Here is a 21093-nt window from a genome sequence, read left to right on the forward strand (position 1 = left end):
GAACTTTTTTTTTTTTTTTAAGATTTTATTTACTTATCTGACAGAGACACAGCGAGAGAGGGAACACAAGCAGGGGGAGTGGGAGAGGGAGAAGCAGGCTTCCCGCGGAGCAGGGAGCCCGATGCGGGGCTCGATCCCAGGACCCTGGGATCATGACCTGAGCCAAAGGCAGACGCTTAATGACTGAGCCACCCAGGCGCCCCAATCTTTGAACTTTTCTCTGAGTGATAGTTGTGGCAGTTAATGTGTGGAGAAACATAAAACATTTGGTCTTCTGGTGCACGGAACAGGAAGCAGAGCATTCTTACATGTAGATGTAAGGTTCTCTAGTTCACAGACTGAAGACTTTACTAGGCCCCTGTCCCTCCGGTCATCACTGCCAGAAGGTAGCGTGATGGATCAGTGCCCCCAAACCTAAAAGGCCTTTCATGGCTAACAGTCATCAGGATAAGTCACCATGTAGATACTGACTTACTGGTTCCCTCGGCATAAGTTTGATGATCAGCTCGTTGTGGAAGATCAGAGTACATTTTAGCAGTGCTAGGTAACTGAATGAAACAGACAGGAGTAGCCAGCCCTCATGGGGCTTGTGTTCTAGTGGGGGCAAGCAATAAACGGAAAGCAGTAAAATCAGTATGTATGTGTTAGGTGGTGAGCACTCTGGAGAACAGTAAAGCAGCCATGAGGCTTAGGGAGTTAGAGGGAGTGGTGTTCATATATGTGTATATATATATGTATTTTTTTTTTTCTTGATGGTCCAATCCCATTTAAACATTTTTTTATTTAAATTCAATTAATTAACATACAGTGTAGTATTGGTTTCAGAGGCAGAGGTCAGTGATTCATCAGTCTTATATAACACCCAGTGCTCATTACATCACGTGCCCTCCTTACTGTCCATCACCCAGTGACCCCATCCCTCCCCCCCTCCCCTCCAACAACCCTCAGTTTGTTTCCTTTGATTAAGAGTCTCTTAATGGTTTGTCTCCCTCTCTGGTAAGAAGAGTCTCTTAATGGTTTGTCTTCCTCTCTGGTTTCATCTTGTTTTATTTTTTCCTCTCTTCCCCTGTGACCCTCTGTTTTGTTTCTTAAATTCCACATACGAGTGAGATCATATAATGATAATTGTCTTTCTCTGATTGACTTTTTCACTGAGCATAATACCCTCTAGTTCCATCCACATCATTGCAAATGGCAAGAGTGTTCCTGTTACTGTATCATGTGTTTATGGAAGCTCTTTTTTATAGAGCAAAGTAGGGTTAAAGTCCCTGCATTTATAGGTCAGTTCGACCCTGACATTTTCATTCCCGAAGCTCCTCTGCCTGTGAAGTGGGTGCCTCCAGACTATTTGTTTCTAAGTCTAGAGGGACTGGGGGGCATCTGAACAGGTCCTTCACAAAACCAGGCACGTCTGCTCTCGTCTCTGCTGTGGGCGTCTTGTCCCAGAATTGACCGTCTTATTGTCTGTGGGAGATCTCTTGAAGCCAGTGTCCCCTCGCTGTGTCCCTGGTGCTCCAGGGCCACACAGCATCCACAGCCCTTCTTCACATCTCCCTGTGCTCATGTGTAAATGAGAACGAGCCAGGAACCTGTAGAATCCTCCACCTGAGCTCGAGATGAGCATTTTTATCAGCAGGTCTGTGATCGCGTGTGGCCCAGCAGTGCTTTGGCCTCTGCTAAATGACCCAGGGCCGGGAGACTGCTGACACACTGGCCGGGGAGGGCGGAGCAGCCATGTCAGGTCATCCAGGGTCACGGGGCGGCCTAAGTGCCATCCGGAAGCATCCTTCACTTAAGTGTTTCCCCCATTTTCCTTGAAATATTTACATCTTTGCTTTCTGCATTTTCGGTAGACATGAACCGAGAGGATGACTTCCTCTCCTGGGTTTGCGGTTGGAGAAAGGAAAGCATAACCGTGGCTCATCCATCACTGAAGCTCCGTCTCCGTCTCCGTGGGGACGTGGGCCCCATTGGCCTGGCGGCTTCAAGCCGGCTAGAAACCTGCCTGTTCATAAGGAATCTTGGCAGCTAATTCAGACTTCCAAAAACAGCAAAGCTGTGGACAGAGGCATCTGTGGATTTGGTTCACTTTTGGGGCCCTTTGTTTCCGACCCTGGCCCCTTTCGCAGGGCGTCCTGTTCCAGCCAGGCTCCTCCCTGTCCGCCTCTCCCCCGCCGTCAGCTGCCGAGACGATGAGTTCTCAGTTCTTGGTTTGTTCTTCAGAATTGTACTTTTTGGCCAGTAACTTACCTCCTGTGCGCGTGCTCCTCCTCTTTTCTCTTTCATGTTTCTAGCGGCCTCGGTTTTGATGGCATCTCTGTGCCCCTCGTTCACACGTCCGCATCAGCGTCACATTCCTACCTCTCAGACGTGGTTAGAAAATGCCCTTGAAAGTTAAAAAATGTAGGCATGCCCGGGGGTTCCTGACGCTCAGAATCTGTGTTTTTGCTCTGACCTGACACTTGCTCTGTCTTCGAAAGTTTGAAAGTGGAGGAGCGTGTGATGAAGCACGAGACCGGAGCGTCCCGCGTGGCTCCATGAATCTCTCTTCTTTCTGTAGACGGGAGCCCTGCTCAGCGCCTTTGTCCAGCTGTGTCACATTTCCACAACGCTGGCGGAGAAGACATGGGTCCAGCTTTTTCCCAGATTGTGGAAAATTCTCTCTGACAGACAGCAGCACGTGAGTATATGTTTTAAAGCCGGTCTTGGAAAATGTAGTTTTAGGTGTTGATAAAGATCTGTGAAAGAAAACCATCTTGTTAAGTGTCACAGGATGAGGGAACTGCTCACCGTTGTCTAAGAGTGAATTCTTCCGAAATACTGTCAGAGGCTGCGTGAGAGTGAGGCCGTGCTGATTTTTGAGTGGAGACCTGACGTGGCGCGCTCTTGGGTTTCAGGCGCTGGCTGGTGAGATCAGCCCGTTCCTGTGCAGCGGCAGCCACCAGGTGCAGCGGGACTGTCAGCCCAGCGCACTCAACTGCTTCGTGGAGGCCATGTCCCAGTGCGTCCCCCCGATTCCCATCCGACCCTGCGTGCTCAAGTACTTGGGGAAGACGCACAACCTTTGGTTCCGCTCCACATTAATGCTAGAGCACCAGGCTTTTGAGAAAGGTCTGAGCCTGCAGATTAAGCCGAAGCAAACGACAGAATTTTATGAGCAGGAGAGCATAACTCCACCTCAACAGGTGAGGCCTGCCTCATCTTCCAGGTCCCGTCGCCTTTGCCAGTGACCTCCCCGTTTCAGTAAACCTCTCCCCAGTGATTTTAAATGACAGCTCGGTGAAGTTGCCTTATTGTCACGAGCACTCAAGAAACCACGCTCTGTTTTCAGGAGATACTGGATTCCCTGGCTGAACTGTACTCTTTGTTACAAGAGGAAGATATGTGGGCTGGTTTGTGGCAGAAGCGTTGCAAGTATTCAGAGACGGCGACGGCCATTGCTTACGAACAGCATGGATTCTTCGAGCAGGTAGCCAGCGTCCTGTGTCCAGTGACATGGCCGGGCCGCATGGCTGAAGAGAGGTCATTTCTAATGATGTCAAGTCAAAGTTCGTGTTAAATTAGTTCACTGGTTTATTTCAAGCGTTTATCCTACATAGAAAGGGCCTTTGATTGAAGTCTCCATTTAAGAGAAACCTACACGTATGACACGAACATTTCTGAAACTCAGTCCTAAAGCCTTTACCGTTGGTTGCTAATGTGGATGCTTTTTATCTGCAGTCAGTGGTCCTGTTGGAAATGGCGGATAGATTGTAGTTAGTGTTTAAACTGTAATCCTCATGTTTGTCCTTTCATTGAAGTGTGGCCCCTGTCCCAGGAAACGGTTCTCAGCCTCTCAGTGTAGGCCACTGAGCCACAGAAACTCTAGAATCACAGACACAAGCTGTGGCCTCTGCTGTCCTCACTGAAGGATGGAGAGATGCATCCCAGGGCTGGGCAGTCTCCACTCTGTCCATTCTGTGCAGGGCGGGGCGGGGGGAGGGGGGAATGACGTGCCACCTCTGTTCCCTGTGTGTGCAGAGCCTCGGGCCAGTGATCTTCTAGAGAAGAGCGTAGGGCACCCCCCAGGCCTGAGATCCAGCTTGCCCTAAATAATCGAGAGCATTATTGACTTCTTCAGGCACAAGAATCTTACGAAAAGGCAATGGACAAAGCCAAGAAGGAGCATGAGAGGAGTAACGCGTCCCCTGCTATTTTCCCAGAGTACCAGCTGTGGGAGGATCACTGGATTCGGTACGCCACAGTGCTTGATGTATTCAGGAGTCTGTTAGGGAACCGGTAAAAAAAAAGGTCTTTAAAATTTTCTTGTAATGAGTGCTTTTAAAAGGGGACTTTGCTACTTTCTTTACGGCCTTATAAAGAAAAGAGCCACCTCAGAACAGCATTCAGCCCGTGAGTAATTAAAAGCATTTGTTGGAGAAGCAACAAATGATCTGTGCCTCCCACTGGCTCTGGTGCTTCGGGCTCTCTGCTGCATGGCGGGCGGCCCTCGGTGTCCAGGGGGACACTTTATTTCAGAGAGCAGGGGGCTCTCTGCAGTGGGGCACCTTGGGAACCCACCCCTTGCCCGGTGGGGGGAAAGAATTTTTTCGCAATAAACAACTTAAAGTCTATCCCTTGCCCTTTCTGAATCTGTGGGTGTGTTGGTAACTGAACTTTTGCTCTTGAATCCCTGGTCTTCCAAGGTGCTCTAAGGAGTTGAACCAGTGGGAAGCCTTGACGGAGTATGGCCAGTCCAAAGGTCACATCAACCCTTACCTGGTCCTGGAGTGTGCGTGGCGAGTGTCCAACTGGACTGCCATGAAGGAGGCATTGGTGCAGGTGAGACCTCCCTCCCACCTCCAGGTGACTATCCTGGGCTCAGATTGTGTGGATCTCCAGAGAGTTCTCTTCACTTAGAACAAGCAGGGCATTCTGGCAGATGAGAGATAGCTCTTGGGAAGCGAGCATCATCTCTGGTTCTCTAACACCTTTCCCAGATGTATTCAGTTTGGGAGTCAGATGCAGCATTAGTTCATCGTGGCGGGTCTGGTGCAGAAGGGCTGTTGGAGGTGAGCGCGGCGAGGGTGAATCCTGGTGGGTTCACCCTGGTGGGTTCGTCGCTGCTGTCGGCAGAAGTCTGCTGAATGAAGCTGTGTTCTCTTCCAAGCGTGTTTGTGGTGGAAGTGAGGGCAGCATAGGATCAGTGAGGCTGAGTCGTGAACTGGGTTGAGCTCCACATTTTTTTTTATTAAACTGCATCCAGAAGAATTCAGTGCTCAGCGGGAGAGTGGGCACAGAGACCCCATTCCCTTCCTCCCGCTGGGGGGATCCGAAAGCCACAGTATGGGACAGCGCAGCTCTGTGTCCCCTGAACCCCACGACACGTTATTACTTTGGGCTTAGACGGTCTTCGGATGCGGCCGTTCTTGCTGCTCTTTATCATTCCCTGCATCTGGGCCCTTTGCTCGTATTCTCCCTCGGCCCCTTCCCTGCTTCTGCTCCTCGTCTCCACCTTTTCCGTGTGGTGTTCGTGGTTGGGCTGGAGGTGGAGGAAGTTCTGCCACCTTGTTCTCACCTGCCCTGCTACCCAGCCCTGCTTCGTGACACTCACACCAGTCATTTTCCTCTCTTCTTGTAATTCGGAGACTGCAAAGCACACTGAGATTATAGAGCTGCTGTCTTTGAAACGATGAACCTGTACCGTGGCTATCATGTTTATGTTGTTACTGATGTCGCTTTTTAACTTATGGAAGATTGTAGAACTGAGATGGTGAACCACAGAGGGCAGAGACAGCCCAGGGCTTGACTTTGGGCTTGGGACCTGGAAATTGCTCGTCTGATGCAGGGACTTTAGTCCAGAGATAACCAGTCCTTGTATCAGTAAAATGTGTATTGTTTCTGACAAAACACATTTATAGTGGATTGTTCTGTCCTTGCTCTGATAGATGTTCTGCTGAGTACATATTTATAGTTCGCCCTGCTGTTTCCTTTCTTCTCCCTTCCTGGGATTTCTCTTAGCTGGATGCGGGCAGCGCCATGCTGTCCATAGGTCTGAGAAATAAGTTTCTTCTTTCAGAAACCCTTAATAATTTCCTAAAAATTATAAGGCCCGTACTAATTAGAAAAAAAGCTCAAAGTATACGAATAAGCATTCTGGGTTGTCTGTAGTAAATTCAAATAGTCTTGGTCCAAGTAGAAGTCCAAAATTATTTACTCATTTACTGGTATTTCAAGAAAAAAAAACCACTCAAATTACTTCTGTTTTTGTTCCTGTGCATTATGATTTCAGGGCTGCTTGCAGAAGTATGGTTTTCTTGGTTTGATTTAATTGATGGGGTAACTTGTTTCAGGGTGTTTGAAACAAGAGATTCCTTTGTTCTCAGTGTTACAGAGGATAGATGTGGTGATTGACAAAAGCCTATCTTGAATAGTGTTTAAGCCCAGAAAATGTGCGATTGGTGTGATTTTAGCGGATCGTGTTGGAAGCAGATGTTTTGACAAGCTTATCTTCCTAAATTTCTTCATCGTTGGCTTATTGAGATCTAAGACAGGCCATGAATGTGAATGTGCTTTAAAGAAGTAAGATGTCAAAAAAAACAAGCCAGAGAGTTACATAAATGCAGGATGGCACCGTCATCATCATCATCATCCTTATACTTCTGTCATTTAGACAGATAGTATTTTGGCACTAAAACGTGTATATTTTTATTATTGCCCAAAGGTGTTTCAGAATGAATGTTATGTTGATCTTGTTACAGCAAGTCCTGTCAAATACCTTCAACAGAGATATCCTTTCTTTTCATACACAGAGATTATTTTTGAAAAGACCTTAATTTTTATCATTTATGTTTTTAAATGCTCTGTATAAGATTGATAAAATGAGACCAGTTCTAATGCTTCCTTTAGAGGGTGGTGGCAGACAGAGCTTTCGAGGATAGAAGGGGGAGCACAGGGAGCCTTTATGTGGCTCTGAGCCACGTGGGGGCAGTGGGGGCAGGGTTAGAGCCGAGGAGAGGAAATCTGACAGTTCCAGGCTCAGTGTACTTCACGAGAAAGCTGATAACCAGAACGTGAGAAATCTGGGCGAAATTCTATAGTAGGTGACAGAGTGCAGCTTTGAATGACAGTCAAATTTATGAATGTTCTTTCATATTCTTACCAACCGGAATCGTTGCCTTTTGCTTCCTTGTATAATGTGGAACAAGTTAGATCGATTTCCCAGGATAACAGTATGAACTGGAAACAATTCAAAATTTATCAAAGTGGAGACGAACATATATTTAATACTTTGGAAATTTGCTGGCTGACTTTGTAGCCAAGGGGTGATCATTAATCTGGTTTGTCACATCGTTGTTGATCGGTTTCCCTCCTTTCTGGAACTGCTGATGACTTAAGGCAAAGAACCTGTAGAGACTGGCTATTCACTAGTATTCGGAAAAGGAGAGTATCCAGAAAATGCAATCTAAATGTTTGTCTTCTCCAAGAAAATAAGTATCTATTCATAGCTTAATTTGTTTATTGCTTTGCATGATTGGCTACAAAAAAATTGGCTTGCATTTTTGGCCCTTCGTACTGAGCAGCTTGCCTGTTGCTTCCATGTAATGTTCTTTCGCCACCAGGTGGAAGTAAGTTGTCCCAAAGAGATGGCGTGGAAAGTCAACATGTACCGTGGATACCTGGCCATCTGCCACCCCGAGGAGCAGCAGCTCAGCTTCATCGAGCGCCTGGTGGAAATGGCCAGCAGTTTGGCCATCCGCGAGTGGCGGCGGCTGCCCCACGTGGTGTCCCACGTGCACACACCTCTTCTCCAGGTAGGCGTGGCGCGCGTACCCAGCCGTCCTGGGGGCCCCTCCCAGAAGTGCGCCTCCTGTCCAGGCTGAGGTCCGTAATCCGAGCTGGACGGCAAGGAGGAAAATCCTTCCACTTGTCCTCAGTGGAAGGAAGGCCAGAGTCAAAATACAGAGGAATAAAATGTTCTCATTTTTGGAGCTTCCATGGGGTTTAAATGACAGATGACATCTCAGGAGTGATTCTGGTGATTCTCATTTTTGCTCCAGGCATTTCTTTAATGTCCGCTATCCCCCATCAGTGTGATGCCACGGTGCATCCTGTGAGACTCTTCGTAGCCTGTGCCTTAGCTTCTTCCTCGCTGGATCATCTGCACAGTTTCTGATAGCTCCTTCGAGCCACACAGGCCACCATTCACTTGCTTGGCTCTCCCACAGCCCCGCACACATGCTGCTTCTCTCCACAGAACGTACTTCTTCCCACCCCTCTGCCTGACCTTGAGGCTCCGTACAAGCAGGAAGTGAAGGCTAAGGCAGAACTGTCGAATGCAGGCTGCAGGCACACAGCCCTCAGCAAAGGCTGAGCAACTTAGTGGTTCTGGTCTTTAGGGACATCTCTGGCTAACTGGTTGACCCCTAAGCCACCTGAGCAGAGACTTCAGTGGTTTCGTTCTGCAAATAATAGAGACTTGATAGACTCAGTGTACCAGCATACTCAGAGTGGGGGTCCAGAGGGAATGGAGCCAGAAAAAGGGGCAAAAGGAATATTTGAAAAATAATGGCTGAAAACTCCCCAAATTTGATAAACCAATTTTATTTACAAAACAGATACACAAATGAGCTTACAAGCGTGGGAAAAATTGCTCACCATCATTAGTCATTAGGGAAATGCAGATCAAAACCACAGTGAGATACCACCTCACACCCACTACACTCATAGAATAAAAACAATAATGAGCATTGGTAAGGATGTGGGGAAAATTGGAACCCACGTATATTGCTGGTGGGATTGTAAAATAGACTGGAAACAATCTGACAGTTCCTCAAAATACTAAGTACAGAATTCCTAGATGACAGCAGTTTCGATCCTACACACACACACACACACACTTGCACACCCATGTTCACCGCAGCGATATCCATAATGGCCAAAATGTGGAAACTGCCCAAATGACCATCAGCTGATGAGTAAATAAAAAGTGGCGGACCCAGGCAGCGGACTGTCGTTCGGCAATAAAAAGGAACGCGTACTGAGCCCTGTCACAGTGTGGTGAACCTTAGCAACGCTCTGAGTGGAGAAACCAGACAGAGGGCCACACGCTGTATCATTCCATCTCTGAGGAGTGTCCGGGATGGGGAAAGGCACAGAGACAGAACTCGGATCAGTGGTTGCCACCCGCTGGGGGAGGGAGGACAGGAGGCTGCTGACGGATCCGGGGCCGCTTTTTGGATTGAGATAGGCGTTCCATATGTAGGTGGTAGTGAGGGTTCTACATTTCTAGGAACATATTAAAAACTACCGAATTGCACACTTTACAGAGTGATTTCGGTGATGTTTTAATTGTATCTCAGTAAAGCTGGTATAAAACAGATATCACACTGCTGTGCTTTCAGTAGGCTTTCGGCGAGAGGGAGGTTTCAGAAAACTGAGGGGAACGAACTGAACTTAAGGTCCAGATGGAAAGCAGAGGCCCTTGCAGGGAGTATCTACAGTTAAGATCAACCAACAAGAGGGGTGTCTGGGTGGCTCAGTCGTTGGGCATCTGCCTTCAGCTCAGGTCATGGTCCCAGGGTCCTGGGATCGAGCCCCACATCGGGCTCCCTGCTCCGCGGGAAGCCTGCTTCCCCCTCTCCCACTCCCCCTGCTTGTGTTTCCTCTCTCGCTGTGTCTGTCAAATAAAAAAATAAAATCTTTAAAAAAAAAAAAAAAAAAAAAGATCAGTCAACAAGATAGCAAGTACTGAATCTAGGTGCTGTGCTCAGGAGATTCTAACAAGTTCAAAACAAAGATTCTGCCCCAGAGGAGCGTCTAGCTGGAGAGAGGAGAGCCGTAAGAAGCAAAATTTCACACCAAAGGGAGTCTGTGATTCAGTGCTGTGCAGTAGGACAGAGGAAACACAGGATTTAGAGAAGGGAGGACTCCCCACGGGAGGGGAGTGGAACCTCACGGGTAGAACTTGGATGGGCTCAGGATTGTGGCCAGGGCGTTTGGAGCCAGCAGTGCGTCTGGGGTGTAAAAGGTAGTGAGCTAGACAGGCTCATGAGGTTCGTGATGGAAAACCTATGTGCCAGCCCAAAGGGATGGCCCGAGCCGTGTTTTGAGATGCTTAGTGTGGCCATGGGGTTGGAGTGTTGCTGGAAGGAGAGCCTGAGGGCAGGCGGGCCAGGCTGTTCTAATCTGAGCCTTTGGTAGGAGAGCCCAACTTAGGTGGTGGCAAAGGGAATGAGCGAGAGTTTGGGGGGCTCTCCGCGAGGTGTGCCACCTGCACCACTGTCCTCCCTCCCTACTTCGCAGTAGCCACAGAGCCGAACTTGTAGAAGCGAGGGGATCGCAAGAGCAGAGTTTGGGGTGAAGAGTAAATGAAACGTGGAAGTGAGGCGTCTATGTAAGCGAGAGTGCTTCCTTCGGGAAGTGAGCCGGGAGACCTTTATAGTCCTCAGTTTGCTGATGGACTCTGGTTTATTTTCCTCACTGGCGCTCACTGTGGGATCCCTTGTGCTGCTCCCGTTCAGGCAGCCCAGCAGATCATCGAACTTCAGGAAGCCGCACAAATCAATGCCGGCTTACAGCCCACCAACCTGGGCAGGAACAACAGCCTGCACGACATGAAGACGGTGGTGAAGACGTGGAGGAACAGGCTGCCCATCGTGTCTGACGACTTGTCGCACTGGAGCAGCGTCTTCATGTGGAGGCAGCATCATTACCAGGGTAAACCTACCTGGTCCGGCATGCATTCATCATGTAATTTTCCAGACACCCCGCTGTTCTGGTTTCATGTCTTGGTTTTGTTGTGTTTTTTTTTTTTTCTTTTACCAGATGTTCTAATTTCTGCCAGGGTTGGTAGGTGTGGTGGTTGGTCTGGCAAGGGGAGAGGGGAAGGCAGGGAAAGATGGGGAGATTTCCCCCCACCCGTTAACACTCTTCCAGCTAGAACAGAGTGGGCGCTAGGGGCGCAGGCCGGTGGGATCTGAGCTCCGGGGTATGGTGCTCGTTGTGAAGGGCCGCCCGAGGAGGAGCTGCTTGAAGGTGGCCTCGTGGAGCCTTCTCCGGTTTTCCTGGTCCTCTTTGTTCATCCCCTCAACCTGCCGGGCATCTGTTAGAGCCACATTCCTGATTTAGTTAGCCACGATGGTAATGCTCAGCTCAGTAGTCCGTGCTTTTTACCTCTTACTTCCGAATCAAGTACCTTCCTTGTGTAAAACCCAAGGAAAAGTAATGAGGGTTTATCACAGAGCTTCCTGTTTTCATAAGCCATGTGTGCGTATTTTCATTTTTTATTTCAGCCTTATTGTGGAACGCTTTGAGAGGGGTTTGGCATGGACTGATAGCTCTTTTCTTTGCTCTCTAGCTATCGTAACTGCCTACGAAAACAGTTCTCAGCATGACCCAAGTTCAAACAACGCCATGCTTGGGGTTCACGCGTCCGCGTCGGCGATCATCCAGTATGGGAAGATCGCCCGCAAACAAGGACTGGTCAACGTAGCTCTGGACATATTAAGTCGCATTCATACTATTCCAACGGTGCCTATCGTGGATTGCTTCCAGAAGATTCGGCAGCAAGTCAAATGCTACCTCCAGCTGGCAGGAGTCATGGGGAAAAACGAATGTATGCAGGTAGAGAGACCACGGGGGCCGGCGGCCGCCCCTCTTCTGGGAGGTCCAGCAGAGCGCGGGTGTCCCGTGGAAACTCCTGGTGCAGAGAGTGGGAAAGGAGGGTCAGAACTTCCCAGAAACAGTCCCTTCACCACCAGAAAGGGAAAGGAAACCACTTTGAGTGTTTGATGTACATTTTACCGTCTCTGTTCTACACTGTCTTTGGTTGACATATTTAAGGAAAGAAAATGAAAAACTGGGATTATGAGGATGTAGAGTAGATTTCGATGATGTTCAGAGGAATAGTAATAAAAACAATGAAACGGACTAGACATAGAAAGTTTTGGAAAAAGCAGTACCCTTAAGGTATCCAGGACTGAATGTGGCATTTAGTGATTCAGTTTAAGTACGCTTGTTAGTCAAGAACTGTTCGTGGTAGGCGAGGTCAGCCGTCAACTTCAAGTGCACTTGTCAGTGACCTTTAGGGCTTACTGCTTAGATAAATATTGTAATACAGTTTCAACACCATTGTCTAGGAATTTCAAGAATTTTTTCCCTACCTTTTTTTTTTTTTTTAAAAAAAAACAGGGTCTTGAAGTGATTGAATCTACAAACTTGAAATACTTTACAAAAGAGATGACAGCTGAATTTTATGCGCTGAAGGGAATGTTCTTGGCTCAGATCAACAAGTATGTATGTTATACAGAAGGAGAAAAATTCATCATATTATTTTAATAGTTATTTACAACTTGAAGTCGGTGTGAAGCTCCAGCCCAAGGTCGGTATGATTTGGTGATGGTTGTCAGGTGTGAAACTTGATGTACTCTGTCTCTGTGAAGATAGTAACTTACAGCGGATGGATAAACCAGTTTGATGGGTAGGACTTAAAAACGCTTTTTATTTTTTAATTTTTTTTTTTTAAAGATTTTATTTATTTATTTGACAGAGAGACTGCGAGAGAGGGAACACAAGCAGGGGGAGTGGGAGAGGGAGAAGTAGGCTTCCCACTGAGCAGGGAGCCCGACGCGGGGCTCGATCCCAGGACCCTGACATCATGACCTGAACCGAAGGCAGACCCCCAACGACTGAGCCACCCAGGCGCCCCTAAAAACGCTTTTTAAAAATGAGTTGCTTTTGAACATAGGACTGCTGATGGCATAGATTCATTTCCCCATTTTCGCAGCATGACATTTTGGACCAGAGTTGATTTGATTCCTTTTATGGAGATAGTTCCTGTTTTAGAGCAGGGGGTCAGGCTGAGGCCTGCAGACCAAACCCGGCCAGCGTCTGGTCTCTGTGAACGAGGTCTGGGAACAGGCCCACCCCCACTGACGGGCTCTATGGCGGCTTTCACACGACAGCCACAGAGTTGAGTAGTTGTGACTGAAATTGTCCAGCCCACAAAGCCTAAACCCATTTACTGTCTGGGCCCTTCAGAGAAAGGTCACAAAACCCTGTTTTAGAGAAATGAACATCAGATGAAATTTTGTGAAAAGTACACAAATGAGATACGCTTACAAGATGCTGCTCATTGCCTTATGTGGAGCTGTAAAGCTCACTTTTCACATTTTCAATAAAAGGGGTCACATTTTTAGCTTATTTTAAATAAGGAAGTGATTTTGTCAAGATAAAAGTTTTTTTTTTTTAACGTTTTAAATTCACATGACCTAAAACGCACCATTTGGAAGGGTACAGTTCAGTGGGCTTTAGACATCCACAGTGTTGTACAACCATCACTGTGAGCTGCTCATTCTGAAACCTTTCTATCCCCCCCGAGAGAAACCACGTACCTGTTAGTGGTCACTGCCTGTTGTCCCCTTCCTTTGTCCCCTGACAGCCGCTGATCTTCTTTCTGTCTCTCTGATGTGCCTGTTGTGCCCGTTTCGAATAAATGGAATCCTACAGTCTGTGGCCTTCTGTGCCTGGCTGCTTTCTCTCAGGGGCCGTCTGTTCTCGGGGTCGTCTGTGCTATAGCAGGTGTCCGAACACAGTCCTCCACGGTGTGTCTGTAGATTTTATTTATCCACTCAACAATCAGTGAACATTTTGACTGTTTCCACGTGTGACTCCTGTGAGTAATGTTGCTGTGAATGTTCACGTACAGGGTTTTGTGGGAGCCTTGGGTATATACTTAGGGGTGAAATTGCTGGGTCATGTGGTACTTATTTATCTTGTCGAGAAACTTCCAGGTGGTTTTCCACAATGGCTACGCCATTTTACGTTCCCTCCAGCAGTGTCTGTGGTTTCCAGCTTCTCCACATCTTTGCCGGCATTTGTTACTTTCTATTTTTCGGACTGTAGCTGTGCTCGTGAGGATGAAGTGGGGCCTCACGGGTTTTGATTGTCATTTTCCTAGTGACTGGTGGTACTGAGCGTCTTTTCTATGCCATTTGCAAGTCTCCTCGACAGCATCATGTATTCGGTTATTTTGCCCATTCCTTAGTTGGACTATTTGGCTTTTTATCATCGGCTCTAATTCTTAGACTTTTGGATGTATCTCTGAGGTGTGTGATTGCAGACATTTTCACACTTTCTGCAGGCTGTCTTCTCACTTTCTTGACCGTGCCCTTAACGCACAAAGTTTCTCATTTTGAAGTTGGGTTGTATCTGTTTTCTTGGGTTGCTCGTACTTTTAGTGTCATAGCTAAGACACCATCGCCTAACCCAAGGTCACAAGATTACTCCTATGATTTCTTCAAAGAGTCTTACAGGTTTAGTTCTTGCAGTCAGGTCTTCAACCATTTTGAATTAATTTTTATATGTGGCAGGAGTTAGTGGTCCAAATACATTCTCTTGCACGTGTATAGACTCTGTCCCAGCACCAGTCATCGAAAAGATTTCTTTCCCCATTAGAAGGGCCTTGGCAGCCTTTTGAAAAGTTAGCTGACCAGAAAAATAAAGGTTTATTTCTGGACACTCAGCTCTGTTCCACTGATGTACATCCATCCTTTTGCCGGGGCCACACTGTATTGCTTACTGTTGCTTTACGGTAAAGTTTGAAATTGGGAAGTGCTCTTCAACTTTATCCTTTTTCAGGATTGTTTTGGCTGTTTGGGATCCCCGACGTTCCGCATGAGTTTTAGGTTATTCATTCCTGCAAAAGAGGCTATTAGAGTGATTGCATTGAATCTTGTAGGTTAATTTGGCAAGTATTGCCGTCCTAACAATATTAAATCTTCCAGTTCACCAACGTAAGATATTTATCTTTGTGTCATTTAACAGTGTTTTATATTTTTTAGTGTACAAGTCTTGCGTTTCTTACGCAAAATATATTCTTAAATATTTTGTTCTTCTTGATGTTACTATAACATTTTTTTCCTAATTTTATTTCCAGATTCTTCATTGCTAAGGTACAGAAAATACAACTGAATTTTATCTATTGCTCTTACATTTTCAACATTGCCAAATGTTATATTTGCTCTGTTTTATGTGTGTGTATTCTGTAGGGTTTTCTGTATATAAAATTACGTCATCTGTAAGAGATGGTTGTACATCTTCTTTCCACTCTGGATGCCTTTACTTTTTTTCTTGCCTAATTGCTCCTACCTAGGACTTCTGGTAGTAAGTTCAGTAGAGGTGGTGAAAGTTCTTGCTTTGTTCCTGATCGCAGAGGAAAACCTTTTAGTCCTACACCATCAAATAAGATGTTACCTGTGGGCTTTTCCTGTATGACCTTTATTATGTTAAGGTAGTTTTCTTCTGTACCTAGCTCGTTGAGTGTGTTTATCATGAGAGGGTGTTGGATTTCCTGCACCAACTGAGATGATCATGTTTTCCTTTTTCATTCTGCTACTGTGATGCATCCCATGGGTTGATTTTTTTTTTTTTTTTTTTTTTTATGTTGACCCACCACCTTGCGTTGCTGTGATAAATCCCACTTGGTCATAGCGTATACTGCTTTTCACGTGCTGTTGGATTTGGTTTGCATTTATAATCACGAGGGATGTGAGTATCTAGTTCTCTTATGTCCTGTACGTTGTCGGAAGATGTAGAACTCTCTCTCATTTGCAGATAGTAATGTGGTGCAGCCACTGTGGAAAATAGCTCATGAGCTCCTCAAAAAATTAAACACAGAATTACCCTATGACCCAGGAATTCCCCTCTTAGGTATATACCCAGAAGAATTGAAAACGGGTGTTCAAGCAGGTTCTTGCTCATGAATGTTTGCGGCAGCACCGTCCACAGTAGCCAAAATGTCAAAACCACCCAAATGAATGGATAAGCAAAACCTGGTTAGATACACAACGGAGCAGTATCAGGCGTAAAAAGGAATGAGGTGCTGATACCTGCTACAGCACGGGTGGACCTCGAAAACAGGTCACATAATACAGGATTCCGTTTCTGTGAGATACACAGATGAGGTCAGTCCGTCAGCCAGGAAGCAGGTTGGTGGTCCCCAGGGACTGGGGGCTGGGGGAGATGGAGAGGGACTGCTCCATGGTATGGGGTTTTCTTTGGGGACGACAATAGAGTGTTTTGGCACCTAACAGAGTGGCAGTTGTAGACATTTTGAATGTACTAAATGCCACTGAATTATTCATTTTAAAATGCTGGATTTTATGTTATGTGAAGCTCACCTAAAAAAGAAATTATGTTTTGATTTTGCCTCCCCACAGATCTGAGGAAGCAAACAAAGCATTTTCTGCAGCCGTGCAAATGCATGACGTGCTGGTGAAAGCGTGGGCCATGTGGGGCGATTATCTGGAGAACATCTTCGTGAAGGAGCGGCAGCTGCATCTGGGTGTGTCCGCCATTACCTGTTACCTGCACGCATGCCGGCATCAGAATGAGAGCAAGTCAAGGAAATACTTAGCCAAGGTGAGACCCAGGGCCGTCTGGTGGCCTTCCGGTTTGCACGAGAAGCCAGCTTCTGCCCGATCCGTGCTGGGGGTGAGGCATTATTTCATGCCTGCCCAGTCCGTTTCCGTCACTCTTCGTGGGATCTGTCACAATTCCATTTGAAAGCTGAGAAAACAGAGGCCTGACATACTTGGGGTCCCAGGACTTTTAAGCAGCAAAACCATGCCTGGAGTCAGTCCTGGGACTCTGTCCAGCGTTCTCTGTGGGACCTCACCCTGGACAGAGATTCCTGCAGACCGAAGAGGACGCTGCCAGGAGAACCCACCCACCAGACACCTGGTAGATTCTCCCCTCTCACCTGCACGGGAGATGCCCCCAGTCCCAGAGCTGCTCAGTGCTAGTTGCAGGTGACATGGGATCACAGGGTTTCTGCACACTCGCTGGCGTTCTTGTCCCCGGGTTGCCCCAGTGCAGCGCGGGGGGCGGGGCCGGTGGCTGACACGCACCTGCCCAGAGGTGACTGCTTAACACTGACATTCCTTCTTCGGTGTTGCGCCCTCTCTCGTGTCTCAGGAAACACATAAATAAAACCCAGAATTCATCCTTGCAGAAAAGTTAGGAAAAAGTTGTTCTCCTTTTCTGTTTTGTCCCATTAAAGGTTTAGATTTCTTAGAACTCCTTAATGTCCATATGTGGAGTGAACATCAGCACCTAGTATTTAAAGCCAACTCCAGAAACACACCAGCTATGGTGACACAGAGCAGCTCCCTAAATATTTGACCCCGAATTTGCCTCCTTCTGGATGTAGTCGTTCCAGACATCCGTGAACAGCAGGCTGCCACCTCATTCCGGGGTGGTGTTCATCAGGGATTTTTAGCAGAGGTCCATTTTGTTTTGGGGAGGTCGTGAGTGTGAATTAGCAGGTTGGCAGGCCCTTGGGTCGCTAGGTTGGGTCGTTAGTGATTGGCGGTAATGCCTCATCTAGGTAAGAACTGTATTCACATTTGGGGTCTCATCTGTCTGTACGACTTACACATTAAGTTTAGCAATATCCTTGGCTCTTTTGAACCCCTTTTCCCACACTGACAGCAAGGCTGTTCTATGTGCTGTTTTAATGTTGAGGAAAAGTCATTGACGGAGGGCCTCAGAATTTCCATTCACCTCTGGGATTTTCCTTCTGTCTTAGGTGCTGTGGCTTTTGAGCTTTGATGACGACAAAAACACTCTGGCCGATGCCGTTGACAAGTACTGCATCGGCGTGCCTCCCATCCAGTGGCTGGCCTGGATCCCGCAGCTGCTCACCTGCCTGGTCGGCTCCGAGGGAAAGCTGCTTCTGAACCTTATTAGCCAGGTGGGAGCAACAGGGTCTCCTTGTTCACAAGAAAATTACATCTTCATTTCACACGTAGGAAGCTGTACACACTTAGACATCACTTGATCTAAAGCACAATTAAAAGTGATTGGAACGAAATAATCCAGGGTTGGAAACGAGATAACCCACTAGATCGTAACAGTATTAAAATGCCAGTTTCTTTGCATATGTTGCCACATAAAGATGCAAGTAAAACAGGTATTCTCTTAAAATTGCTAGTGAATACGCTGAATTAGTGAAATGTATATGTGATGGATACTTCGTAGCCGATTTCCCCTCGTCAGTGCCGGAGCTCTTCAGAGCTTCCCTTTGGACTGAAGTCCTTGTAATCGTAGTTCTCACTCCTCACCCCTCGTGCAGTTGTTCGGGATGAAAGTTGTGTGCCTTGGGGATGGGGATGATTTCAGTTTGTCCGTCCATGTGAGGAGCCCGATGGGTAGAGGAAGGACCCGGATGGTGGGAATTTGGAGGCAGTTCTGTGTCGCGTACAGTGCCTGTGACCGTGTGTCTTTTTGTAAAGTTAAGAGAGTCCTGTGACTGACTTCTCATGAATGAAGAGCGTCCTGACCAAGCATTTAGGAACATGGTGCTCATCATTCTGTCTGTCCAGCTTACTTTGCTCTTTGCACGTGATGCATCATCCACATTGTACCCAGAAATGATTTTCTTTTTCCTCTTGAGAGGCTGCAGCGATGTGCTGGGTCCTGGCATTTTGCCTGGAGTTTACCTGCTGGGATGTAGATTTGGTCTGTGTGGTAGGATCACCATTCATCAGATCTCTCTTTATGTTAGCCAGCTTCCTGTGGCCCGTGGCAGAGCTAGATACCACTCCTGTCGTCTTGTTATAGGTGCATTTGGAAGGGTCGCAGTAACATCAGAGTAGCTCTTCAGGCCTTTTGAAGAAGCCATAAAACCCCAGTTTGGTAAGACTGGTGTTTCTTACCTTAAACAAAATTTTCAGTTTTGCCCTTGCTGCAGTTACATGAAGTTAGTAACGAACCTATTTGTCAGTTAGAATCGGTTTCCAGTTCCCAGTGAATGGCGCCCAATATAAAGACTGACTAGTGTCATTTTGTGTTTTCCCGTTCCTTGCCTGAGTAAGATCCGGGGACCAGTGCGTTTTGTCCTCAGATTTACCGAATCAAAGGCAGGTGTGGTTCCTCTGTCATTAACAGTCCCCCAGGCAGAACTGTGGGAGTGCACCATGTTGATCTTTCTCAGATCTTTTAGAGGTAAACCAGGTATTTGACCTACTGTTTAATCTGGGCTCGTGGATGAGCCCCGTGGTACAGTATGTGCCTCCTTGGTTCACATGGAGACCCCAGCCCATTTACACGTGGCGACAGTTACTTTCCGTACAAATTGTCATCCTCCAGAAGCACAGTGGTGAGCAGCGCTCTTTACGCCCCATGTCTCTGAGCAGGTTGGACGCGTGTATCCCCAGGCGGTCTACTTTCCCATCCGGACCCTCTACCTGACCCTGAAAATCGAGCAGCGGGAACGCTACAAGAGCGGTATGTCTCGGGCGGGGCTGGCTGGCCAGACCACGAAGGGCTCAGTCCTTGAGGGCATTCCATGTCTGCACAGCTGTAGACACTCCTGTCCTCAGCCTGTTTACGTTTAGCCAGCGAGAGGACACTGTAGGGCTGGGAGGCCAAGCCTGATCTCTGAAGCAAGTCGATGGTTCTCCGTGGTTGTGATTTAACAGGGTGTTGGTTTACCTAAGTGATTTAGTCCATAAGTAGGAAAAATACATGAAATTTTTAGCCTTGGAAAATTACAAAGTTTAATAATGCATGCTGGTAAACAGTATAAACGTCATTTACTACGTATGTCATTTAGTTTATAATGTTATCAGCTGTCAGAAGAATCAGCATAGAAATCAGTCTTACCAGGTTCTCTCAGATAGAAGAGTTTTAATCTGTCCGGAATAGTCCTCGTATGTGAGAAGTAACTTATCAGTGGTTTCTGTTGCCCACTGCACATGGTATCTTGTAAATCGTTAGAGCGCCATCTGCCTCAGGCCATTTTTAACACCCAGATGTTCGTGCTTCGAGGCCAGAGACTCTGAGAAGGTGACCTGGTCCACTGGGCATGGTAGCACCGCCTCTGAGGAGCTGGGCTGGTCGGGAGACCCCCCGGCACGTTCCGGCTCTGGCCTTACGGGTCTACCTACGTAGATGGGTGTTTGGGTCCTTTGAAGGTTAGGGTGTTTTTATTCTGAGTGAGCCAGAGCTAGAGAAATGGGTGTTTGGGTTCTACAACATACTTCTCACACCGCAAATGACTATTCTTCAAAAATACCTTTTTAACACACGGTTGGGCTTTCCTAGATGAAAAAATGTAGATCGCTCATTAATTACTTTTAGATTCTCTGAGCTATCTGCAAGGAATGTATTGTGAAATATTTTTTCCAAACATTTAAAAAATGCCCAAGCTTACAGTAAAGTTAGGAGAGGACAGTGAACACTCGCGCCCCCTCACCTCAGTTCACCATGTAGCACACGGCCCTGTTTGTGCGCTCGCTCTCTCTCTCTCTCTCTCTCTCTCGACGTGACGCTTCCTGCTTTTCACTGAAATGTCTGGGGCCAGGTCGTAGGCAGTCACGCTCCTTGTGCCCGAGCCCCTCAGCGCACGTCTCCTTAGAGCCGGGGCGGCTCCCACAGTCCCTGGGGAACCGGTCTCATGATGTGTTAACACGCCTGCAGGAACCAGCGTTCCTTTGGCCGATGGGTCCTCTAGAGCACCGAGCTCTCGCATCGGGCCAGCTTTGCGCTGACATTGGCGTTGTGTGTGTTACTCTCAGATTCTGGACAGCAGCAGCCAAGTTCAGTGGGTAACCAGTCCCATTCTGCATCAGATCCAGGGCCCATAAGAGCAACAGCACCCATGTGGCGCTGCAGCCGAATCATGCACATGCAGCGAGAGCTCCACCCAACCCTTCTGTCTTCCCTGGAAGGCATCGTCGATCAGATGGTCTGGTTCAGAGAAAACTGGCACGAAGAGGTATGTGGAGGGAACCTGTCGTCCGTGTGCCGTGGGCTGTCTTCCCTTCAGATTAGCTGCCTGGTCGTGTCTGTGTTCTGTGCTGTCGAATTGAACAGTGGAGTGAGCAGATAGCTGATGTCTGCGTACTGATGTCACCTCAAATATTTGAAGCAGGGTATGCCTGAAGAAGATGAAATTGAGAAAGCCAGTTCTGGCCTTAACGTGCTTACTGTGCTCACGTCTGTGGGCTGTAATTAACTACCACCTAATACCAGTTAACCAGCAGTGGCAGTGGGTGTGAGCGGCGGGGGTGGGGTGTGAGTGGGGCCGTGGGTGTGGGTGTGAGCTGG

The 21093-nt window shown here is 47.5% G+C and overlaps 1 protein-coding gene across 8 annotated transcripts in view; it reads left to right on the forward strand.

Moving 5' to 3' along the window:
* TRRAP (transformation/transcription domain associated protein) overlaps positions 1-21093 on the forward strand; it is a 112216-nt gene that overhangs the window by 75318 nt on the left and 15805 nt on the right. For 3 of the 8 annotated variants that reach the window (XM_081819309.1, XM_081819311.1, XM_081819313.1), the window contains 13 exons: positions 2561-2680; positions 2898-3185; positions 3332-3469; positions 4121-4233; positions 4686-4821; positions 7602-7793; positions 10503-10731; positions 11339-11604; positions 12172-12272; positions 16200-16401; positions 17570-17734; positions 19179-19269; positions 20562-20761. In XM_081819309.1, coding sequence (XP_081675435.1) covers positions 2561-2680; positions 2898-3185; positions 3332-3469; positions 4121-4233; positions 4686-4821; positions 7602-7793; positions 10503-10731; positions 11339-11604; positions 12172-12272; positions 16200-16401; positions 17570-17734; positions 19179-19269; positions 20562-20761 — 2241 coding nt within the window. The remainder of the gene's footprint in view (positions 1-2560; positions 2681-2897; positions 3186-3331; positions 3470-4120; positions 4234-4685; positions 4822-7601; positions 7794-10502; positions 10732-11338; positions 11605-12171; positions 12273-16199; positions 16402-17569; positions 17735-19178; positions 19270-20561; positions 20762-21093) is intronic. The other 5 variants (XM_081819310.1, XM_081819315.1, XM_081819316.1 and 2 more) reach the window with 3 other exon arrangements.

This window comes from Leptonychotes weddellii, chromosome 5 (assembly GCF_054177405.1).
Source record: "Leptonychotes weddellii isolate Sample4059 chromosome 5, ASM5417740v2, whole genome shotgun sequence".
NCBI lineage: Eukaryota > Metazoa > Chordata > Mammalia > Carnivora > Phocidae > Leptonychotes > Leptonychotes weddellii.